Raw genomic sequence first — 25082 nt, 5'->3', positions numbered from 1 at the left:
TCAACTGTTTAGGTAGACACTGTGCAACTGGATACAAATTCACATGCCATGGGAGGACCGTCTGCTGTGGTCTGCCAATGGAGGTAAGGGCACGCACCAGCATCCCAGGTGCTGGAACTTCCCTTGGGGAAGAGCCTGGCCCCACCATCTGCTGAAACCAAATGTAAGAGTAAAACATCTCAAGCTCACATTTCTTAACCGAACTTTAAAAAATTGCCCAGCAATGAAATAAAATGAGACGTTGGTCCCATGTCAGTCTTGTTTGTGAATACTGATTGTTGGGAAATTAGTAAATGGAAAAAAAAAATAAAAATAGACTTACTTTATTAATTTTAGAAATCAGTTAATTCCAAAGGGTGCGTTTACCATGGCTCATGTGGTCAGCGGCACACCGACTTTGTCTTTACGCCCCAGGAAACTTGTCATGCAAGCCCCCCCCCTTTCCCCCAAATCCTCTGGAAAGGGAAGAACAGCTTTGGTAGATAATGTTGTTGGGATTCTAGGCTTGTAGGAAGTAAAGCTTAATACTGCAAAATCTGGAAAAGAAGAGGAAGCAAAATGCAAATAGCCAAAGAGCCTCTTTTATATCATCTGTGTGGTAGCAGGAGAGGGGCAGAGAAGACCTAAGCAGGTGGGGAAGGTGGGGGGAAAGGGGGAAAAGATACACGTGTGCTCGGATGGGGTATATATCGCATCCGCTGAAGGTCCCCGCTGCCACGTTCCATTGAAACCCAGCTGATACATTTCCCTGTTGTCTCAGGACAAGCCTGAACTGGTTGATAGGAAACAGTCTACTGCCACTTCTGCTGGAAGGCATTGGGGACTGAAGCAGCAAAAAAATACACTGGACCCCTTGCAGCGCTGGTGAGTGCTTCACTGGAGTCAGGCACCCAGGGGTAGTGGAGCAGTGAGCAGGTTCCTCCTCCGTGGCTCTGTGCTTCATCTTTTAGTGTGAATGGCATCTGGAAGAGAGGAAGTCAACCACTGAGTACTGGACATGAGCATATGGGCTTGTACTAATCTGTAGCAATGCTTGGATAAGTTAGTGTTACTGAAGAATAAAGTAGCTGTGCCCCAGATATGGGCCTTATGGCAGAAAGTGAAGAGGAACTAAAAAGCCTCTTGATGAAAGTGAAAGAGGAGAGTGAAAAAGTTGGCTTAAAGCTCAACATTCGGAAAACTAAGATCATGGCATCTGGTCCCATCAATTCATGGGAAATAGATGGGGAAACAGTGGAAGCAGTGTCAGATTTTATTTTTTTGGGCTCCAAAATCACTGCGGATGGTGATTGCAGCCATGAAATTAAAAGACGCTTACTCCTTGGAAGGAGAGTTATGACCAACCTAGATGACATATTAAAAAGCAGAGAGATTACTTTGCCAACAAAGGTTCATCTAGTTAAGGCTATAGTTTTTCCGGTGGTCATGTATGGATGTGAGAGTTGGACTGTGAAGAAAGCTGAGTGCCGAAAAATTGATGCTTTTGAACTGTGGTGTTGGAGAAGACTCTTGAGAGTCCCTTGGACTGCAAGGAGATCCAACCAGTCCATCCTAAAGGAGATCAGTCCTGGGTGTCCATTGGAAGGACTGATGTTGAAGCTGAAACTCCATACTTTGGCCACCTCATGCAAAGAGTTGACTCACTAGAAAAGACCCTGATGCTGGGAGGGATTGGGGGCAGGAGGAGAAGGGGATGACAGAGGATGAGATGGTTGGATGGTATCACTGACTCGATGGACATGAGTTTGAGTAAATTCCGGGAGTTGGTGATGGACAGGGAGGCCTGGCGTGCTGCGATTGATGGGGTTGCTAAGAGTCGGATATGACTGAGCGACTGAACTGAACTGAACTGGCCCAGATAAATGAAGGTCACTTGGAAGTAGAAAACTATTCAGTTAATAATTTTTTAAGTTTATGTTTTAATTGGAGAATAACTGCTTTACAATGTTGTGTTGGTTTCTGCCATACAACACCATGAATCGGCCGTAAGTACACACGTGTCCCCTCCCTCTTGGACCTCCCTCCCACCCTTCTAGGTTGTCACTGAGCACCGGGTTGAGCTCTTTTTAACTACTTTTGTTGGAAACTGTTCTAAAACACTCCCATTTTGCTGCTGCTGCTTTTTTGCATAGTCCTCTTAGTTTCTCCCGGCCCCCCACAAGAACACTTATCCCTTTTGTGTCTTCAATAAAAGATGCTAAATACAAGTTACCCTTTCCTCGAGCCTCAGAGTCAGCATTGTTAGCATTCGATATTGAACTCCAGTTTGTCTAAATCTTCCTTCCATGTGGGGTTACCAGGTAACACTTGGCCTTGTATTCCCTGCACTAGCCCCCAATTATATCCCTACACTCCCACCCAGTTTAGGAAAAGGAACATTATCACTACCTCAAATCCCCTGTGAGGCTGCTGCTGCTGCTGCTAAGTCGCTTCAGTCGTGTCCAACTCTGTGTGACCCCATAGACAGCCGCCCACCAGGCTCCCCCGTCCCTGGGATTCTCCAGGCAAGAACACTCGAGTGGGTTGCCATTTCCTTCTCCAATGCATGCAGGCATGCTAAGTCACTTCAATTGTGTCCAACTCTGTGCGACCCCATGTTCAGCAGCCCACCAGGCTCCTCTGTCCACGGAATTCTCTAGGCAAGAGTACTGGAGAGGGTTGCCATTTCCTTCTCCTGTGAGACTCTGTTAATTCTTTCCCATCCCCACTATCCTGAATTTTGGGTTTATCTTTCCCTTGTTTGCTTTTTAAAAAACAGGTTTAGTTACTATATATACTCATATCCTAAACACTATATTTCAGCTTTATGTAGTTTTGAATTTTACAGTGCTATTTCGTTATGTGACTATTCTTACATGTGATCTCAGCACACAACTGGAAGAATTTCTTTAGATAGATACTTAGGAGTGGAATTGTTGGGTCATAAATACTTGCATTTTCAACCCTCTAAAAATAATGCCAGATTATTTTTGGAAGCAGTTGTACCAATTCACACCCCCTCTGACAGGGTAAGAGCTTCCCCCAACCCCTGACCTTCTCTACATGTGGAAAAGTGGTATTGCCTGAGTATAAAATTTTTGTGAATCAACTGAGATACGATGGTATCCTACTGTGGCATCTGCCTGATTAGGAATGAGGTCGAGCATTTTTTCAAGTTTATCTAGTATTACACATACATATTTTTTCTTCTACAAAATTCCTGGACATGCCTTTTGCTTATTTTCCAATTGAGCTATTTATTGCTTTTTAATGTTTTTAAATAGCTCTATTGGGATGTAATTCCAAACCATTCAATTTATCCATTCAAGGTGTAAATATCCATTTAGTATATTCAGAGTGCATCTGTCACCACAATCAAGTCTAGAACATTTTCACTGAAAGGAAATGAAAACCCACATCTCTGAGCCATCACCCTCACACATCTCATCCCCCTATCTCTAGGTAACCATTAATCTACTTTCTATCTCTGTAGATTTGCCTATTCTGTTGTTGTTGTTGAGTCTCTAAGTTGTGCCTCACTCTTTGCAGCCCCTTGGATTGCAGCACTCCAGGCTCTTCTGTCTATTATTATCTGTCTAATACTGCCTATTCTGTGTGCTCAGTCACTTCAGTCATGTCTGACTCTTTAGGACTCAATGGACTGTAGTCTGCCAGGCTCCTCTGTCCATGGGATTCTCCAGGCAAGAATACTGGAATGGGTTGCCATTCCCCCCTCCAGAGGATCATCCCAACCCAGGGGTTGAACCTGCATCTTCTGCAGCTCCTGTCGTGCAGGCAGATTCTTTACTGCTGAGCCATTGGGGAAGCCTATTCTGGACACTGCATATTAAGTGGAATCATATAATATGTAGTCCTTTGTGTCTGGGTTTTTTTCACTTACCATAATGTTTTCAGGGGTAGTTCACATTGCAGAATGTATCAGTATTCTATTCCTTAAATGGCTGAGTAATACTCTCTTGTGTATATATACCAAATTTACTCACTCATTAGTTGGTGGATGTTTGGGCTGTACCACCTCTTGGATATTATTAATAATGCTGCTATAAACATTCAAGTGCAAGTTTTTGTTAGGACATATGTCTTCATTTGGGTCACATACGTAAGAGTAGCATTGATGGGTTATAATGGTAATTCTATGTTTAATGGTTTGAGGACCTGCCAAACTGTTTTCCAAAGTAGGTGCACCATTTTGGATTTCCACAAGCAGAGTATAAAGCTTCTAATTTCTTCAGATCCTCATCAACACTTTTTATTGTCTTTTTTTGAATATTGCCATCCTGGTGGGTATGAAATGATATTCTGTTGTGGTTCTGATTTGCATTTACCTAGAAACTAATGCTGTTGAGAATGTTTTCGTATGCTAATTGGCATGCATATCTTCTGTGGAGAAATGTCTTGTTCAGATCCTTTGTCCATTTAAAAAACTGAGTTGTCTTTTCAATTAATGAGTTGTAAGACTTTTCTACACATTCTAGATATAAGTCCCTTTATTACATACATAATTTGCAAACATTTTCTACCATTCTGTGGTTTGTCATTTCATTTCGATGGTGTCTTCTGAAGCATAAAATGTAAAAATTTTGATGATGTCCAGTTTGTCTATTTCTTTTCTTTTTGTTGCTTATGCTTTTGATGTCATATCTAAGAAACTACTTATTGGTCTATTTTTTTTTTTTTTTACTTATTGGTTTTTAAAGTTCTTTGCTTAATACCTGGACACTAATTTTTTGAAGGTATGTTATAAACACCCTCGCTGAGTTTGTGACTTGTTTCTTCAATCTCTTTAGAGTATCTTTTTTTGTAGAGTTTGTTTCATGATTTATTAATTTATAAGTAAAGTCCTATTCTGAGATAAAAATTAGGTTGCATTTTTAGATATACACTTAACAAGTGACCTTTCCAGAAAATGACTTTGTTTTAAATGTTAAGACTTACAGAATATCCAGGGCAGTCACCATAAAAAATAGATGGTTTCTTTAAAAAACTTCTTAAAATTAAAAATTTCAAACATCCACACAAACTAGAAGAGTATCAGACACTTTCCTGTTCCCATCCTCTAGCTTTGATCATCATTAGCATCCTACAATTCTTGTTTCATCTCTCTCCCCGTGCATGCTTTTTCTTCTGGAATACTTCATAGAAAACCCAAGATAACACATCATTTCATCCATAAATGCTTTAGCATGTATTTCATGTAGATAAGGACTCAAGGATAAAACGAAAACAAATCAACCCCCCCCCAACATAGTTATGGTGTCTTAGAAGTTCTTAATTTGAACAAAGTCAAATTGATCAGTTTCCATCTTTCTAGTTTGCACTTTCTGGATCTGATTTGAGAAAGCTTTTCCTTACATTATGTATTGTCATACACTGTCATAAAATATGGACACTTTTGCTTCTGTATTTAAGTATTTTAATCCAAACTAAAATTGTGTACAGTATGAAGCACAGATCTACTTTCATTTTTTCTCACACAATAACAAATTTTCCTAGCATTATTTAAAATTCTACCCTTTCCTCCTTTAACTGTAATGTTTCTCTACCATACACTGTTTCCATGTAGAGGACCAGTTTACTGTGCCAACGCCACATTTTCTTAATTTCTTTACCTTGATAATAATCTTGATAATAATTCTGGGTATGTTTTAAGACAAGTCACACATGGCTAGCTATCTCTCATTCCTATTCTGTAAGAGTATAAGGGTTATACCTGGCCTTTTTCTCTCCCAGGTAAATTTCAGAATCACCTTAAGTTTTAAAAAAAAATGAACAACTAATATCCTCTTCTCCAGTCTATAGATCAATTTTGGAGTGAACTGACATCTTACCAAACTGATTTTTAATCTATGAACATGTATCTCTCTTCACTATTTTATTTTTTAAGTGACTCTACATGGCAAATAGATGGAGAAACAGGGGAAACAGTGGTTGACTTTACTTTTCTGGGCTCCAAAATCATTGCAGATGGTGATTGCAGCCATGAAATTAAAAGACGCTTGCTTCTTGGAAGGAAAATTATGACCAACCTAGACAGCATATTAAAAAGCAGAGACATTACTTTGCCAACAAAGGTCTGTCTAGTCAAGGGTATGGTTTTTCCAGTAGTCATGTATGGATGTGAGAGTTGGACTATGAAGAAAGCTGACTGCCAAAGAATTGATGTTTTTGAACTGTGGTGTTGGAGAAGACTCTTGAGAGTCCCTTGGACTGCAAGGAGATCCAATCAGTCCATCCTAAAGGAGATCAGTCCTGGGTGTTCATTGGAAAGACTGATGTTGAAGCTGAAAGTCCAATTCTTTGGTCACCTGATGTGAAGAGCTGACTCATTTGAAAAGACCCTGATGCTGGGAAAGATTGAGGGGAGGAGGAGAAGGGGATGACAGAGGATGAGATGGTTGGATGGCATCACTGACACAAAGGACATAGGTTTGGGTGAACTCTGGCAGTTGGTGATGGACAGGGAGGCCTGGCGTGCTGCAATTCATGCGGTCGCAAAGAGTTAAACACGACCTAGTGACTGAACTGAACTGACAAAGGGTTTTATAATTTTTTAAATACTAGGTTTTAACTGTTTTTGTTAGATTCTTCCCTAGGTATATTATATGTTTTCATGATTATAACTTTGATACAAAGGGTGTGTGCTAAGTCGCTTCCATCGTGTCTGACTCTTTGTGACCCTATGGACTATAGCCCACCAGGCTCCTCTGTCCATGAGATTCTCCAGACAAGAATCCTGCAGTGGATTGCCAAGACCTCTTCAGGGGATCTTCCCAACCCAGGGATGGAAGCCGGGTCTCTTCTGTCTCCTGCACTGGCAGCTGGGTTCTTTACCGCTAGCGCCACCTGGGAAGCCTGCTACAAAGGGTACCTTTTCTATAATCACATGCTCTTCTACCTGTTTGGTGCTGATGTACAGAAATGTAATTGATTTTGGAAAACGCTTATAAAGCTAATAATTTACTTGAACACTTGTTCTGGGTTTCCAACCAGACAGATGCATTATGTGAGAATAATGACAGATTTTCTTCAGTCCTTTCTTCATTTTTTCCTTGCGTTACTTTGTTGACCAGGACTTTCAGTATAACACTCAATAGAAGTGATGGGTTCCCTTGTCCTGCTCTGCACCTTAAAGGAAATATTTTCAAGGTTTCCCAACTAATAATGTGATAGTTACTGGTGACTTTTTTGTAGAGATGTTCTATTATTAGGTTCTCTTCTCTTCTGAGTTAGCTAGGAATTTTTTTTTTTTAAGTCATGAAGGTACTGAATTTATCAAATGCTCATTCTGTATCCATTGAGAGGAGCATATGATTTTTTTTCCCCTTTGATCTGTTACTGCAGAAAATTACATGAGTCAATTTTAAAATATGACACAATCCTTGAAGCTCTGGGTGGACCTAACTTAACCATGATTTTTTTTTTAAATGTTGGGCTCAGTTCGCTAATGTTGTAGCCAGATTTTTTTATGCATTTATATCCACAATTAAGAAATTATAATTTCAGCAGTTTTGGGGCAGACTGTCTTTGTTAGGTCTTGATATTAAGATGATAACAAGAGTTAGTGTGTTCCTCCTTTTCCTTGACTCTGGAACAGTTTATAGAAGATTCATATATGTAGTTCTTGGATGTCCAGTAAAACTATAAAAGCCTAGGGTTGAGCTTGTGAGAAGACTTGTTCTTGACTCAATTTCCTAATAAGTAAAAGAATATTTGGGCTTTATATTTCTTCTTCAGTAAAGTTTTCTAAGCTAAATACTAAAATTGTATCCATCTCTGGTAGCTGAACTGGTAAAGAATCTGCCTGCAATGTAGGAGATGCCACTTCGATTCCTGGGTCAGGAAGACCCCCTGAAGAAGGGATAGGCTACCCACTCCAGTATTCTTGGGCTTTCCTGGTGGCTCAGATGATAAAGAATCAGCCTGCAATGTGGGAGACCTGTGCTCAATCCCTGGGTTAGGAAGATCCCCTGGAGAAGGGCATGGCAACCCACTCCAGTATTCTTGCCTAGAGAATCCCCATGGACAGAGGAGCCTGGTGGGCTACAGTCCATGGGGTCACAGAGTTGGATGCAACTGAGTGACTAAGCACACACATCCATCTCAACAAAGTTTTAAAAATGTATCAAAACAAGGTTATTCATAGTATCTTCCTACCATCTATTTTATCTCTGAGGGATGTATAATGTCTCTATTTGTTCCTCACAACCCTATGTTTATTTTCTATTTTGCTAATTTCCTCTTTTATCTTTATTATCTTTGAATTTATGTTGTTGTTCTTTTTTTAACTTAAGTCAGACACTTAGCACATTAACTTTCAGCCTCTCCCCTTCCCCTAGAACAAATTTGCCTTTAATATTCCTCAGGTTTTGATAAAGTGTTTCCTAACTATGATTTTTTTGATGAATTAACTCTTTCTTCATTTCTAAGCACATGAGACTCTTCTACTTATCCTTCTGTTATTGGACTGTGATCAAGGAAGATGGTCTTTGAAATGTGATTTAAAGCCTACTACAGTTTCTACAAATACTAATGTTTATTATGCACTTACATAGCATGATGTTCTATACATATCTATTACGTCAAGTCTGTTAACTGAGTAGTTTAAACTTCCTAAAATGTTTTCAAGATTTTCAGACTGCTTGATCTACCAGTTACTGAGTTACATTAAAACATTCCATAACGAAGATGGATTTGTCTATTTCTCTCTGTGGTTCTGTTAAGTTTATTTAATTTTAAAAATCAGTCAATATGCTAGTTAAAATAAGTACACAAGGAAAGGTTAAATGCTTTCCTGGTGAATCTTTAGAACTTTTTGCCAAAATGTAGTGATCCCTTTTATTTTTCAATATACTTTTTGCCTTGAAATCTATTTTGTCTGATGACTATAGCTGCACCCTCCTAGTATATCTTTTCCCAACTTTTCCTTTCATGCTTTTTTATATACTTATGGTTAAGATGTATCTCTAATGTTAAATAGCCTACAAGCGGCTGCTTAAAACCGAGGCTAACAACATATCCTCTTCTGGTTGACCACTTCGCCCCATCTGCACTGCTACTATCTTGCCCCGTCTGATGCAGCAGCCACAGAGACGATACTAGATCCAAAGTCAGCTCCTGCACGCCTCTACCCCCAACGCTCTGACGGCTCACACTTCCCTCAGAAGGAAAGTACAAGTCCTTTCCTTAGCTTGTGGGGTCTCCGTGATCTGACCCCTCATCATCTCTGAGGCCCGTCTGTGCCCACTCTTCCTTGCTCCCTTCTGTCCTGCTTGTCTTTCCCAAACACGGCAGCCACGATCTCTTCCAAGGCAGGTGCTCGCGCGGATCCCTCTGCTTGGAATTCCCTTCCCTCATCCCCACCAGCTCAGGCCCTCACCCCCGTCAGGTCTTCACTCAAACGCCACCCTTCCTGACTACTCTGTTTAGAAGAGTGCTTCTCCCCACTCCCTGATTCCTTTCACGGCTTCACTTTTTCTCTAGAACACTCACCACTCTCTAATGTACTACTTGTGTTACTTATTTGGTTTTCTCTCCCTCCCATTAGGGATTTTTGGTTGTTCTGTTCACTGCTCTGGGCTGTGAGCCTAGTGCTGACCCTGGCGTGTAGCACGCAGTGTGGTTTAGTGCTAAGACCCTCTGGCGACCCCCCGAACGTAGCTGGCCAGGCCCCTTCGTCCATGGGACTTTCACGCAGTAGATGCTCCGTAAGTATTCGGCCGATGGATCGCTCTCTGACTCTCACTGGGACATTTAGTTCATTCACATTTCCATAATTACTAATATTTTTATTTATTTCTACGATCTTAAATCATGCTTTCTATTTGTTCCACCTTTTCCGTGTTTTCTTATGGGTTTATCATTTTTCTCATTTCTTCTCTACTATTTTAGAAGTTTCACATTTGTAATCTTTCAGTAATTACTCTACACTTCTGCATTTGTATAAAGTATGTCTGGCTGAAGTTAATCAATATCTTCACCTTTCCATTGTACCATGTTAGGTTAGATGTCTGACTCTGATCATACCTTCTCTCTTGATTTATATGATACTGATGTTGGATATTTTCATTCCCTCCCTCTCCCTTTTAACCTCATAAGAACATCATTATTACTTTATTGGTTATTATGTTTACATTTGCCCATATTTTTACAGTCTTTGCTCATAATTCCTCCTTGCATCTCAGACTTTTTTCTGTTATCATCTTTCTCTATTTGAAATACATTCATTAGGTTCTTTCCTTTTGTGGCAGTTTGTTAGGGCAAATTCTTCAGGGCTTTGTATGTTAAAAAGTGTATTTTTTTCTCATCCTCATCTATGAAATGCTTTAAACATGCTTTAGGTTTGGTAATTCTTTCTTGTCACCAACAGTAAGGTTTCCACTATCTCTGTTGAGGAGTATGCTGGCGTCCTTTGGTAAGGCTTCTTTTCTCTCTAGCTGCTTTTAACATCTTTCCTTTGTCTCTGATATTCTAAAGTTTAAGTATGGTGTGTCTAGTTGTGGATTTCTTGCGATTCACTGCAATTTGTGTATCTTTCTTCAGCTTTGAAAAGTTTTTAGCCTTTAACTCTTCAAATATTGCCCCTGTCCCATTTTTCTTTCTAGAACTCCAATTAGATATCTATTACAGCTCCTCGATATGACTTCCCTGGTGGCTCAGATGGTAAAGTGTCTGTCTACAATGTGGGAGACCCGAGTTCAGTCCCTGGGTGGGGAAGATTTCCTGGAGAAGGAAATGGCAACCCACTCCAGTATTCTTGCCTGGAAAATCTCATGGACGGAGGAGCCTGGTGGGCCACAGTCCATGGGGTTGCAAAGAGTCGGACACGACTGAGCAACTTCACATACAAAGGGCTTTTCATTTGGCTTTCCACCGTTATTTTTTTCTATACTACATTTCAGATAGTTTAAATACAACTTGAGCTTGTTGAATCTCTCTTTAGCTGGATCTAATCTGCACCGAAGCCCATCTGTTGATTTTTAAACTTTAATTACTGCATTTTTTTCAATTCTGAAAGTGCTACTTAGTTCTGTTTCAAATCTGTTTGGTCATAATTTTAATCTCTTGGTTTTACTCATAGTTTCACTCCCTCCTTTCATTTCTCTAAACATTTGAGCAAGTTTTTTTGTCTGTTTTTAGCTATTTTTTAAAAATCTATTTATTTTTAATTGAAGGATAATTATAATATTGTGGTGGTTTCTGTCATACATCAACAACGATCAGCCGTAGGTGTATATATCTATGTCCCCTTCCTCTTGAGCCTCCCTCCCACCCCCACCCTATCCCACCCCTCTAGGTTGTCACCGATCCCCGATTTGAGTTCCCTGAGTAATACAGCAAATTCCCACTGGCTGTTTCAAGTATGTTAATGTGTATGTTCTCATGCTACTCTCTCCATTCATCCCCACCCCCTGCCTACCTATGTCCACACGTCTGTTCTCTATGTCTGTGTCTCTATCGCCGCCCTGCAAATAGGTTCATCAGTACCATCTTTTCAGATTTCATAAATATACATTAATATACAATATTTGTTTTTGAGAAAATATTTTTAAAATTGTACGTCTAGTTATTTCAGTATCTTGGTTTTTACAGGTCTGATGTTGTTAGCTGTTATTTTCGCTGACTTTGACGTATGGGGCCATGTTTCCTTCTTTGCTAAACTGTGATATCATGGTTCTTAAAACATTACCTGTGGGAATTATTATTTAAAAAAAAAAATTTTTTTTATTAGTTGGAGGCTAATTACTTCACAACATTTCAGTGGGTTTTGTCATACATTGACATGAATCAGCCATAGAGTTACACGTATTCCCCATCCCGATCCCCCCTCCCACCTCCCTCTCCACCCGACTCCTCTGGGTCCTCCCAGTGCACCAGGCCCGAGCACTTGTCTCATGCATCTGTGGGAATTATTTGAGATTTGATTTGAAGGAGGATTTCTCCAGAAAAAAAAAAAATGTATTTAATTCTACTGGGTGCCTGGGACCACTACTAGCTTAGGACTACTTAAATGAATTTCTCAGTTTGAAGTTTTTTGGAGCACCTAGGGAATAGGGTTGTAAATGAACAGGGGAGAGTCCCCTATTCCATCTCACTCACCACCAAGGTTTAATACAGGCAATTTCTGTGCCTGAGCAGTGGAGGTCAGGTGGGTGGGTTGTTTATTTCTGGTTAAACTTTCCAAGGAGAATATAGCCCTGTGGGGGTCCCATCTTTATGTGAAAGGTCTCCGGTTAGACTCTCACCTTGAGATTGGCCTATTGTCCCTTACATCTGACATAATTCTGGTTGAGGGCTGCTTCCATCCCTTCTCCTGCCTGGTGACCCGGTGCTGGATAATTGGGGCAGGAAAGGTATATAGAATGATAATGTTACTGCATTTTCCCCCTCCCTGCCTTTGTGGCCATGATCACAGCCCAGTTCTTTTTTGTAGGACTTACAAAAAAAAAAAAAGGCCATTGAAGTTCTCCCATCTTCTTTTTGCTTTGATGTCCTAGTGTGGAAATGCTTTCTTGTTTTTTGGTCAAATGTCTATGGATCATACTATCTATTTATACACTTGGCTTTTATCAAATAAAGTTACATCTTATTAGGTTAGTTCTAAAGTCAAGAAGCAACACAGGCATAAAACCAGAGTTACTTTTGAAAATCGTAAAGCACCTGTAAACTACATTATACTGGTTTGGCAACTATCAGGGTCAAACAAACCCAATTTTTCTTCCAGCCTAGCACCAGATTAAAGTAACTGCCTTCTGTTACTTTAATACAGTGAATAAAAATATTTTTAAACATGGGGCAACATTTGCGAAGGTGAAACATACCATTAGAGGTACCTGGGAGCAGAGCAGGCACAGCAGATCCACACTCCATGCTCACTTTAAGGCACACGTTCCCCAAGCCCCGAATGGTGGACAGACTTTCCTAAATTGCCCCAGTTTCTTGAACCTTTTTTGGGGGGTGGGTAGGGGGAGGGGACTGTGTCTTGCACGTGTCCGTCATTTCCCCTGCGACGCTCTTTTAAGGCTCGAGACCATGTCTTACAAATCTTTATGTGCTCCGAGCTCCTAGTATTTTGGTGTGCAAGTATTTACAGGGGACTGCATGGTAAATACTCTGTGGACTGGTGTGGAAATGATCTGTAGCACAGTTCCTGATGGGAAGTAAAAGGCTTCTAACTAACAATACGGACTGCTTCTTCAAGCGGCAAAAGGCCTGGTGTGATAAGCAGCAATCACGCTTCAGACCGGTGCTCTACCACCCACTCATCAGCTGTCTCAAGGAAAGGGGTGCAGATTTCCACTGAGATCCTCTGATCATGGCTTTTCTAGTCAAGAAAAGACAGAACATCATCACGACTTCCATTCCAATAAAGACGGCCCAGACCTCAACCAACATGATATAACTGGAGGGATCTTTCTCCCTCCAAGGTCTGAAGTGAGTAAGAGAAAATTAATTTTTAAAATTACCTAAATGCAAAAAGTTTTTAAAGTTGTGCCTTAGATTTGTCCCTCAGGCCTTTCCAGCTGATCTGAGTCGCCCTGGTAGTACCCCGGCAGCATTCCGGTTTGGTAAGAAAGAGAGTGAATGAATCACTTTATTTTTATCCTGAGTGACACGAGGAGAAATGGGACAGCTGGGGAGTGAGGGCCGACCTGCTGCCCTCCCTCCCGCCTCCCCGGGCACAGCTTGAGTACGCAGGGATGAACCACACAGGCACGAGAGCAAAAGGTCCGCTTCAGGAAACCCGGCCTGGGTGACACGGGCACTGGGCGCAGCTGCCAGGGGGTCTGCTCAGAGCAAAGGCAGCGCCCGAGCCACGCTGACACGCGGACACACTGGAGAAGGGAGCTGACCGACCTCAGCAGCACCACCGGACTCCCACGCCCTCCCAGAAGCGCTCCTGCATTTCTAAAAAATACAGGCACTTGATGTAACTCTCTGATGCCAAAACCAACGTGGGCTCAAGAGACCATCCATGGCGGGAGATGTACTTCCTATGCAAATGAGCATTGAATAGTTTTAATTGCCGTTTAAAGGAATAGACAATAAGCCTAATTCTTCTCAGAAAGTTGTACCCAATGAATCTCTGAAAATGTATTTCATTCTTAAGTGAAGTGAAGTTACTCAGTCATGTCCGACTCTTTGTGACCCTGTGGACTGTAGCCCACCAGACTCCTCTGTCCATAGGATTCTCCAGGCAAGAGTACTGGAGTGGGTTGCTTACAGACCTGTAAAAACCATATTACCCTTATTCGGGGTCATTTTCTTATTACAATAAACCTTAAGATAAGCATGATAAAGTTACAGCATGGAACAGAAAGATACAAATCTATGAGAATGACTTTCAGATGTCACTCAGTCAGAAGTGTTTCTTTTTTTTTAACTACATTCAAGTGCAAGTCGCTCAGTCATGTTAGATTCTTTGCGAACCCATGGACTATACAGCCCATGGAATTCTCCAGGCCAGAATATTAGAGTGGGCAGCCTTTCCCTGCTCCAGGGGATCTTCCCAACCCAGGGATTGAACCCAGGTCTCCTGCACTGCAGGCAGATTCTTTACCAGCTCAGATAGAGAGTATACTAAGGGCAGACTATTTAACATACTTGCATAGAGTTTTTTTTTTGGCATGCTCAGGCTGCTTGCTCTTTGGCTTCAGTAGTGTTTTGATTCTTTGCAACTCTATCGACTGGAGCCCACCAGGCTCCTCTTGTCCATGGAATTCTCCAGGCAAGAATATTGGAGTGGATTGCCATTTCCTTCTCCAGGGGATCTTCTTGACCCAGGGATCAAACCAGGGTCTCTGGCATGCAGGCAGATTCTTTACTGTCTGAGCCACCAGGGAAGCCCTTTTTCTGGCATAAGCATTTAATAATTTCCTTTTTTTTGAAAATTTAAAAATTGCAAGGCTGATCTAAATAAAACTGCTTGGGATCTATTAATAATTCTACGATCTATCTACAACTATCTAGCTGTGAAGCATAATTCACTTAAGTATATCTGAGATATATATATATATTTATATATGTTTACATATTTTTATATGTTTATATATAATATCTATATAAATAAATGTTTATATACAATATACCTATAAATAAATCTGGATTTATAAAATAAACCACTAAATCATTAAAAGGGAAATGATTTGTTTCACAGAAAGTTTTTACCTTCTTGAAAAGAATTGATTTCTTATGCAAATTTAATGATGGCCACTCTGACTGGTGTGAGGTGGTACCTCATTGTAGTTTTGATTTGCATAAGAGAGTAATTAATTGCATAAGAAATTAATTAATTAAGTAGACTTCTTAATGATGGTCATTCTGACTGGTGTGAGGTGGTACCTCATTGTAGTTTTGAAAGCCTACTAATAATAAAAGATGGACAGAGTACAGAGAAAAAGGAACCCTCTTACACAGCTGGTAGGAATGTAAACTGGTGCAGCCACTGTGGAGAACAGTATGAAGGTACGTTAAAAAACTAAAAATAGAGTTGCCACAAAAAGTGAAAGTTGCTCAGTCATGTCCAATTCTTTGCACCCCCATGGACTGTAGTCCATCAGGCTCCTCTGTCCATGGAATTCTCCAGGCAAGAATACTGGAGTGGGTAGCCACTCTGTTTTCCAGGGGATCATCCCAACCTAGGGATCGAACCTAGCTCTCCTGCATTGGAGGCGAATTCTTTACCGTCTTGAGCCACCGGGGAAGCCCAAGAATACTAGAGTGGGTAACCTATCCTTTCTCCAGCAGATCTTCATGACCCAGGAATCGAACCAGGGTCTCCTGCACTGCAAGTGGATTCCTTACCAGCTAAGCTACCAGAAAAGTCCCCCCAAACTGCCATTTGATCCAGCACTCCCACTCCTGGGCATATACTGAGACAAAAGCACAATTCAAAAAGATATATGCACGTCAATGTTCACAGCATCACTATTTACAACAGCCAAGACATGCAAATAACCTAAATGTCCACTGACAGATGAGTGCATAAAGAAGATGTCATAGATATGCACACAATGGAATATTAATCAGCCATAAAAAAGAGTGAAATAATGACATCTACAGCAACATGGATGGACCTAGAGATTATCATACTAAGTGAAGCCAGAAAAAGACAAATACCATACGATTGTAACTTCTATATGGAAACTATAATATGACACAAATGGAGTTATCTACAAAACAGAAACAGACTCACAGACATGAGGGAACAAACTTGTGGTTGATAAGGGGGAGAAGGAAGGTGAGAAGGATAGGACTGGGAGTTTCAAATTAGTAGATGCAAACTAGTATATATAGGATGGATAAACAAAAAGGTCCTACTGTATAGCACAGGGAACTATATTCAATATAGCATGATAAACCAAAATGGAAAAGAATATGAAAAAGTATATATGTGGGTAAGTGAATCACTGCTGTATAGCAGAAATTAATACATCATAAATCACTGTACTTCAATAAAATTAAGAAAAAATACAGTAACAGTAAGAAGTTAAAAAAGGATTTAATTCTTTATAGAGAGTTCTAGAAATGAAGAGTGATAGAGTGACACAATGCTATGAACTTTAATCTGATTTCTTCTATTTACTAACCTTCTAATCTTTGGAATTTAATAATGATTATTGTTTTCTGACTATAGGATAAATTCATGATCACTGTAAAAAATCTTAGGTTTAAGAACAAATTTTTATATAGCTTTGACTTCAAAAGCACTGATGTGTAGAGGGATCTTTCCTATTCTAGAACAATTATATTTAGCCTGATAAAACTTCAGTCTCATTCCTCCTACAGTAAATGCAGCATTAATTCAAAAAGGCTACTGGATACCAAGGATCAGGAGAACAGTAGATGTTCAATTACCTGAGGAAAGTAAATGAAGGGACCCTAAACCAGTGACTTTCAAGCTTTTTAAAAATTGCAACGCATAGTAGAATCTACATCTCATGTGAACACACCTGTAAGTAGCTTTGTGACTTAAAGTCTCACAGAACAAGTCTTACTTTTACCATAGATGGAACTGGGTAATTTTTCTTTCTACTCCATTCTGTTCCACTGTGGGGGGAGGGAGAAAGAATTGACCATTACAACCAGTGGTATGCTAGTAAATGTTTAACAACTAGCTCTTTGGGATAAAATAAGCAAACAAAAGCCCCGACTTTGTGTTGCTGGCTGTTTTCCACCACAGCTGAGTTCAAGTAAGCAGCGTGAAGTCACTGAAGGCAGGACTAAGACGAGGCCGGCACGGCGGGCTCTCGTGAGTCTGGTTGTGACCCACTAAATTGATTCGATGACCCACTCGCAGGTCATGACCCACAGTTTAAAAACCACTGCTCTAGAGTCTAGACAATCACATTCCTTTGCAGTTCACAGGAAGCTGAGAGGCCAGGAGACACTGTTCCCAGGAGGTGCGGAATGAGAGCACAGGCGCTGGGGTGACAAGCACCTGGGCACCAGAGGGGACCAACCTCCCAGCCTGGGCATCTCTGAACCAGCCTTCAGCGTCCCCGAGACTGGTCACGTGGAGAAAGTAAGTGGTACCAGCAGTAACCTTAGGAAAATCACCATCTCTCTGAGTTTCCTTTTCTTTATTGTAATACAGAAACTGTGTATTACAGTGGATTGTTGTAAGATAATTCACATGAAGACATTCTGAAAATTGTAAAGCAATCTACAGGACAGTATCCATATGAAAATGACCACATTTAACAAAATCTTATTCACAGGGAATCAAATATCACCGGTCTTAGCATCTGAGCTCATCGATCATTCCCATCTTCTTGACCTCACCTACGTGGTTCTCTGAGGTTATGAAATATCCAGCTGCCTCCTCTGGAGGCTGGCTGCTTGCACTCCTCCACTGGCTCCTTTTCTCCTTTGCACTTCATTGCTCCTTTCCCTCAGGAGAATTTGTCCACTGACAGGGAGCTCTAAGGACCACTGCTAAACTCTACATCCAGTTTTGACTTCTCCCTGGCTTTTGAGAAGGCTTTTCTGAATTCAGTGTTCAGCCATCATCTGAATTTGACTTCTAAAATACTATCCAGGAAGCACAGACTCTCCCAGACAGAATTAAGCCAAAGAAGGTCACACCAAGATACAGTGTAATTAAAATGGCAAAAATTAAAGACAGAGAATATAAAAAGCAGCAAGGGAAAGGCAACAAGTCACACACAGAGGAACTCCATAACACTATCAGCTGACTTTTCAGCAGAAGCTTTCAAGTGATGAAAGGGAAAAACCTGCAACCAAGAGTACCTGGAGAGACTTTCGTTTAGATATGATGGAGAGATCAAAAGTTTTATAGATAAGAACCACCAAAAAGTTTAGTACCACCAAAACAGCCTCACAAGAAATATTGAAGGGACTTCTCTAGTGAAAAAGAAAAGGCTACAACTAGGGACATGAAAACTATGAAAGGAAAAGTTTCACTGGTAAAGGCAAATATACAGGAAAGGGAGTAAATCAGCTGTGAATAAAGCTAGAGCTGTGCCTGCTTGGCTGTTTCCGTCGTGTCAGACTCTTCGTGACCCAGGGACTGTAGCCCACCAGGCTCCTCTGTCCGTGGGGGTTCTCCAGGCAAGAATACCTGAGTGGGTTGCTACTCCCTCCTCCAGGGGATCTTCCCAACCTGGGGATCGAACCCAGGTCTCCCACATTACAGGTGGATTCTTTACCATCTGAGCCACTAGGGAAGCCCATAAAGCTAGTAGGAAAGCTAAAAGACAAAAGCAGTAAAGTCGTCTGTAGCCACAGTAAGTTCTTAAGGGACACACAAATCAGAAAGATGTATGATGCGTGTGTTGCTAAGTCGTCATGTCCGACCACTGCGACCCCGTAGACTGCAGCGTGCCAAGCTCCCCGGTCCTTCACTATCCCCTGGACTTTGCTCATATTCATGTCTATTGAGTCACGCATGATGCTACCCATCTCATCCTCTGCCTCCCCCTTCTCCTTCTGCTGCCTTCAATCTTTCCCAGCATAAAACCCATAAATGTGAAGGTGGGGGAATCAAAACATGTACTGTGTGGAGCATAAAGCAAATAACTATGTAATATTTTTGTACAGTGACATAACTAGACTTATCATGATGATCATTTTGAAATGTATAGAAATACCAAAATCACTATTTTGTGTAACAGGAACTAACATAGTGTTGTAGGTCAGATATACTTCAAAAACAAACACACAAATAGAAAGAGATCAGATTTGTGGTTATCAGATGCAGGGGATAGAGGGAAGGAGAATTAGATGAGGGTGATCAAAAGGTACAAACTTCCAGTTATAAGAACTAGGGATGTAACACACAACATGATAAATACAATTAACACTGCTGGATGTTGCATATAAAAGTTAAGAGAGTAAATCCTAGGAGTTCTCATCACAAGAAAAAATTTTTTCTCTATTTCTTTAATTTCATTTCTATATGAGGTGATAAATATTCCCTAAACTTATTATGATAATCATTTCATGATGTGTGTAAGTAAAATCATTATCAGTTCAGTTCAGTCACTCAGTTGTGTCCAACTCTTTGAGACCCCATGGATTACAGGCTTCCCTGTCCATCACCAACTCCCAGAGTTTGCTCCAATTCATGTCCATTGAGTCAGTGATGCTATCCAACCATCTCATCCTCTGTCATCCCCTTCTCCTCCCGCCTTCAATCTTTCCCAGCATCAGGGTCTTTTCCAGTAAGTCAGTTCTTTGCATCAGATGGCCAAAGTATTGGAGTTTTCATAAAATCATTATGCCATATACCTTAAACTTGTCCAGTGGTGTATGTTAACTATATCTCAATAAAACTGGGAGAAAAAAATCGAAATATGAAATTCATAAAAATAAAATATGAATAGCATTATCTGTCCCACTATCCACAATGCTGGGTGCTCTCATTCTTTCAATGGCACTTATAATATGGCACTTATAATATCTCAGTTATCAAGGTTCAATTTAAAACGGCTTACACCGGGCTTCCCTGATACCTCAGTTGGTAAAGAATCTGCCTGTAATGCAGGAGACCCCAGTTTGATTCCTGGGATAGGAAGATCCCCTGGAGAAGGTATAGGCTACCCACTCCAGTATTCTTGGGCTTCCCTTGTAACTCAGCTGGCAAAGAATCCACCTGTAATGTGGGAGACTTGGGTTCTACCCCTGGGTTGGGAAGATCCCCTGGAGAAGGGAACAGTACCCACTCCAGTATTCTGGCCTGGAGAATCCCATGGACAGAGGAGCCTGGTGGGCTACAGTCCATGGGGTCGCAAAGAATCGGACAGGACTGAGCGACTTTCACTTTCATACAAACAAATACATCATAAACATATATTCCTTCTCCCCTTTTTACACAAATGGGAGCATAACCTACAGTGGAATTAAAAAAAGTTTTTCACTTGACAGTACATTTCTGAAATTGTTCCATACCATCATAAACATCTACTTTAGGAGAACTCTTTAGGTAACCCATAGAAATATTATTCAAATTCCAAGACACCATTTCAGCATGGGTCATCTTGTGAGATCTTTCCACTGTCTCACTCTCTGGTTCCACAGCTTTTTGTAAGGAAAACTGAAATGGACCCCAGGACCAGTCTGTCATCTTGTTATCGTGCAACCAGGAGATAACAGGAAACAGCCTCTTCCTCTCCTAAAACAAAGGGCCACCCACAGGGGAGTTCCAGCAAAGTAGGAGCCAAATTATCGGAGCTTAATATTTGGAGATGTTATTACAAGTGATAGCTCTTAGAGTCCTCTGGAAGGTAAAGAGAGAGTTTAACCTCACATTAACATCATTTTAGAGACCAAAAAGAGGGCTGCAGGCAAAGAGAGGTTTGACCTTGGATGGGAATAATGACAGCTTTGCCACCTAGATGCTGATGGTTAGACAAACATGAGACAATCAAGCTGACAATGCTACTAATATTAGAGGTTAAAGCTCCTGGAAACTCAGCGTACTTTCTGAGGATTCAGATGTCAACTCACTATCACCACAAAGCAGATGTCCCTTGCATCCTTTGAACTAAAGCTTGAGTTTTAACTATCATCCATCCTTCTCTTGTAAAGATCTTCCTATTAGTTCTCGAAAGGCTCCTGAATATGTCTGTTACTTTATATTTATCTTCCAAACTAATCCGTACCTCCCACTAGTCATTTTTATTACTTTTCACTGAATTTTCTTAACTGTATCCTCTCTTTGGGTTTTATGGTTCACTGCATGCCCATTTCTAAGCTACTATCTTGTATCCCTCTTTTTGTCCATTAACAACAAAAGAGTGACTACAGCAGTTTCTTGACCTTTTATAACCTATGCTCTGCCAGCCAAGATTTTACTTTCTGCAGTTTGTTTTATGAAAGCCATAAATTTCCTATCACTCTCCATACATAAAATTATATTGTAGCTTGACATGCTTTTTTAAACTTAAGGTTGCTACCCTCCTCTTTCCCCACTGCTATGCGCTGCTGGTTGAGAAGCACTGTATTAGACATAGACTTACGGCTCCACTGTACCATTTCTCTTCAATCAAGTCCATAAAGCGCTCTTTTTCTCTCCCAGAAAAACTTGTCCTAAATGTCAAAAATTTCTATCGGCCAGATCAGAACTATCTTAGCTTCACCGAATGGCAGTGTGGCCTAGACTGCATCAGTAAGGGAGTGTTCGTGTATTTGATGAAGTTGAATCTACCATGTAAAAACCACCAATCTGTCCATCTCCTGACTTTTTATTTTTCTTTTACTAAAGACAAAACAAAACTGGTGTGGTAGGCAGCCTCCAGAGTGGCCTTGTGTGATGCCTGCCTGCTGGTACTCACGTCCTTATATAATTTCCTTTCCTGAGTACAGACCAGACTTACAAAGACAACACAGCAAAAGTTGTGGGATGTCACTTCCAAGGTTAAGTTACAAAAAGACAGTGGCTTCTGCTTTGGGTGCTTTCTTGTTCTCTCCCATATTGCTTGGTCAGGGGACGCCAGTTGCCATGTATTAGTCTGCTCAGGCTGCAATAACCACAGAATGGCTGGCTTAAACAACAGAAATTTATTTTCACACAGTTCAGGAGGCTGGCAGTTTAAGATCAAAGTGTGCTCTGGTTCTTTCGAAGGCCTCTCCCCTAGACTTACACATAGCCATCTTCTTCCTGGGTCCTCAAAGGGTCCTTCCTCTGAGTGCATCCCTGATGATTCTCTGCATGTCCAAATTCCCTCTTCTGACAAAGACACCAGTTGGATTGGATTAGGGCCCACCCCAGGAGTCTCCTTTTAACTTAACAACAGGCCCTATCTCCAAATATAGTCACATTCTGAGATTCTGGGGGGTTAAAATTTCACATACAAACCTGTAATGGAGTCACATTTCAGTTCATGCAGAGGTCCTTTGGAGAGGACTGAATGGAAAGAGGTTTGCCCATTGCCACATGAGTGTGCCTGGAAGCAGATTCCCCAGTTAAGCCTTCAGATGAGATCACAGCTCCCACCTGACCAGGCAGAGACCTTAGGCCAGAGGTTCCCTGATAAGCTAGGAAGCCTGACTCATAAAAACTGAGATGATAAATGCCTGTTCTTTTAAGCTATGATTCTGGGGTAAAATTTGTTATGCAGCAATAGATAAAGATAACAATAACTTCAACTATCAACAAAGAAAAACCAGTCTTAGTTGGGTTGCTTGGGCAAAGAATACTTAGGCTACTTGAACTTCTTCGTTACATGGGGTTAAGGCCCAATTTTTCTTTGCTTCAAACCTTGCTGCAAATGAATCAGTGTACTTTTCTTACCCAGTCTCTGATGACTGAAGACTGAAACTGTTCTATGTGTTGCTTGATTTAAAAACAAAACAAAACAAAACAAAACAATATTTTCACAAGCAGTATCTCAGCTAGTTTTCAGTTACCCCATGAAGAAGATGCTGCAGCTGTTTTAATTCAGGTGCCAAGCAAAGGACCTGATACATAGTAGGGATTCAAAAACTACTTCTAAATGAATGTATTTCCATTTTACAGATGATGAAACTGAGCCTGTAGAAGTTAACTAACTTGTTCAAGATTGCACAGTTACTAAGTGGTAAGTATGGTAATAGAATCTAAGTCCAGGATTTCCTACTATGGTCACCTGACATATTTGCTATCTGCATCTTTCCTCCTTGAAGTTATGGGTAAAAAAATTAAAAAAAAAATAAGAATTTCAGTTAACTGACGCTTTATTTTACATTTCCCCCTTCTGGGGGCTGTGTATGTATAAGCAAATAGCTACATTCTGAAAATGATCAATTCATAAGGTATGGGCACATACTCCCCTGTAGTTTGCTATTGGGTCAATCTTAGAAGATTTGTACTTAAATCTCCTTATTTTTTTTAATTAATTAATTTTTTATTGAAGGAGAATTGCTGTACAGAATTTTGTTGCTTTCTGTCAAACCTCAACATGGATCAGCCACAGGTATACATACATCCCCTCCCTCTTGAAGCTCCCTCCCATCTCCCTCCCGGTCCCAGTTCTCTAGGTTGACACAGAGCCCCTGCTTGAGTTTCCTGAGACATACAGCAAATTCCTATTGGCTATCTATTTTACATACAGTAATTAAATCTCATCTTTTTAGAGTTAACAAGTAGTGGATTTAACATCTTAAACCTATTAAAGGTAGGTACTCTACTATATGTCTGTTCTGTTCCCCACATGGTTTTCTGGTGAAGGAAAGAACATAGCCCTTGAACACCAGGAAAAAGCTGGTTGAAGCTGGTGAAGTTTCATGAAGTCTTTTCTCTTACTCTCCAAGAAGTTCAAAGGACAGAAAGACGGATAGAAATAGTTATTAAAATGTTCCAAATTTACAAAAGGCGAACAATGTATAGTTGATCTAACATTGTCCAGAGATTTATTTGGTGAATGTTACATTTTATAATAGTAACAGAAACTGACCATTTATCCCAAATTCACTTACTGAATACCTACTAAGTGCCCAGCACTATGAAAAGTATTGGTGATATAGAGGTGAATGATATAATTTCTAATTCTCAGGTTTACAATCTAGTGATAGAAGTCAACGAGTAAAATAAAATAACATATTTTAGAAAATTCCATTACAGAGGAAAGCAAAGGGAATTACAGGAGTTGATGGTGAGAGGGGGAAGTGGGTACTGTGGTCAGTGAAGGACTCTGGAAGAGATGACAAGATCTGGGAGTGGAAGCACGGCTGCAGTTAGCCAAGGTGAGACTGGGTTTCTGCAAAGAGGAAACATCTTGTGCAACGGCACGGAAGTGTGCAGCAAACAGTTTAGAACGGCTGGAATTTAAAGGTATGTGTTGGGAGAGTGGTGGAAAACATGGATAGAAAAGAGAGTGGACCACGAAGGGCTTTGGTTACCCACTGAAGGCTTCTGCACTTGTAGGAAAGCTTTCGAAAAACTTTTACTGGGTAAGTATCATAATTATAATTGTTTTCAAAAGACCACTAAGAACAGTGTGGAGGATAAAAGCAAAATGAGGTTGAGGGCAAAGAGACCTGTATGGAAAACACTACAGTAATTCAAACAAAAAGTGATACAGTAAGTCTGAGAAAATGAATGAGACCAGACATAAGATCTGGGAGGTATTTAAAGGGGAAAGTATAATAATTGATAACCAGTGGGATGTGTGGGTTGATGGGAGTAGCTGGAACGGTTCTTAGGTTTCTGACTTCACTTTAATGAAGGTGAACAGCGAGGGACCATTAGGGGAGTGTGGCCAAGAAGATGATGAGCACAGTTTTGGATGTGGTGGGTCTGCGATGACTGTGAGACATTCAGGACAGGCATGTAGAGGTATCTGGGATACAGACATCCAGAGAGAAGTTTGGGCTGGAGAAGGGCTGCTACATATATGCTTTATGTATATGCTACTTCCAGAATTACGCACTGCACAACTCATCTGTGAAGTCATACATGAAGGCCCTGGCTGGAGGCACAGGTCTGGAACTGTCAAATGGAGGTCAGCCAGAATTACGGAAAGAACTAAGGCTCATATCCAGGTGGAGGATGGTAAGCTCAGGCGGAGCTCAAGACTCCCAGAGCACCACCCTGTTACCTCACCACCAGCCAATCAGAAGAAAGTCATGTACCCTGCAGCTCT

The 25082-nt window shown here is 40.8% G+C and overlaps 1 protein-coding gene across 11 annotated transcripts in view; it reads right to left on the bottom strand.

The window, feature by feature from the left end:
* Positions 1 to 322: 322 nt before the first annotated feature.
* The window catches only part of TTLL5 (tubulin tyrosine ligase like 5), a 404612-nt gene continuing 379852 nt past the window's right edge, over positions 323 to 25082 (bottom strand). For all 11 annotated transcript variants that reach the window (XM_065940163.1, XM_065940162.1, XM_065940173.1 and 8 more), the window contains one exon: positions 323 to 962. Coding sequence is in view for 1 of the 11 variants with exons in the window: in XM_065940173.1 (XP_065796245.1) it covers positions 940 to 962 (23 nt within the window). In the remaining 10 variants the exon portion in view is untranslated. The remainder of the gene's footprint in view (positions 963 to 25082) is intronic.

Source organism: Muntiacus reevesi, chromosome 7 (assembly GCF_963930625.1).
Source record: "Muntiacus reevesi chromosome 7, mMunRee1.1, whole genome shotgun sequence".
NCBI lineage: Eukaryota > Metazoa > Chordata > Mammalia > Artiodactyla > Cervidae > Muntiacus > Muntiacus reevesi.
This window is presented reverse-complemented; position numbering and strand designations above follow the sequence as displayed.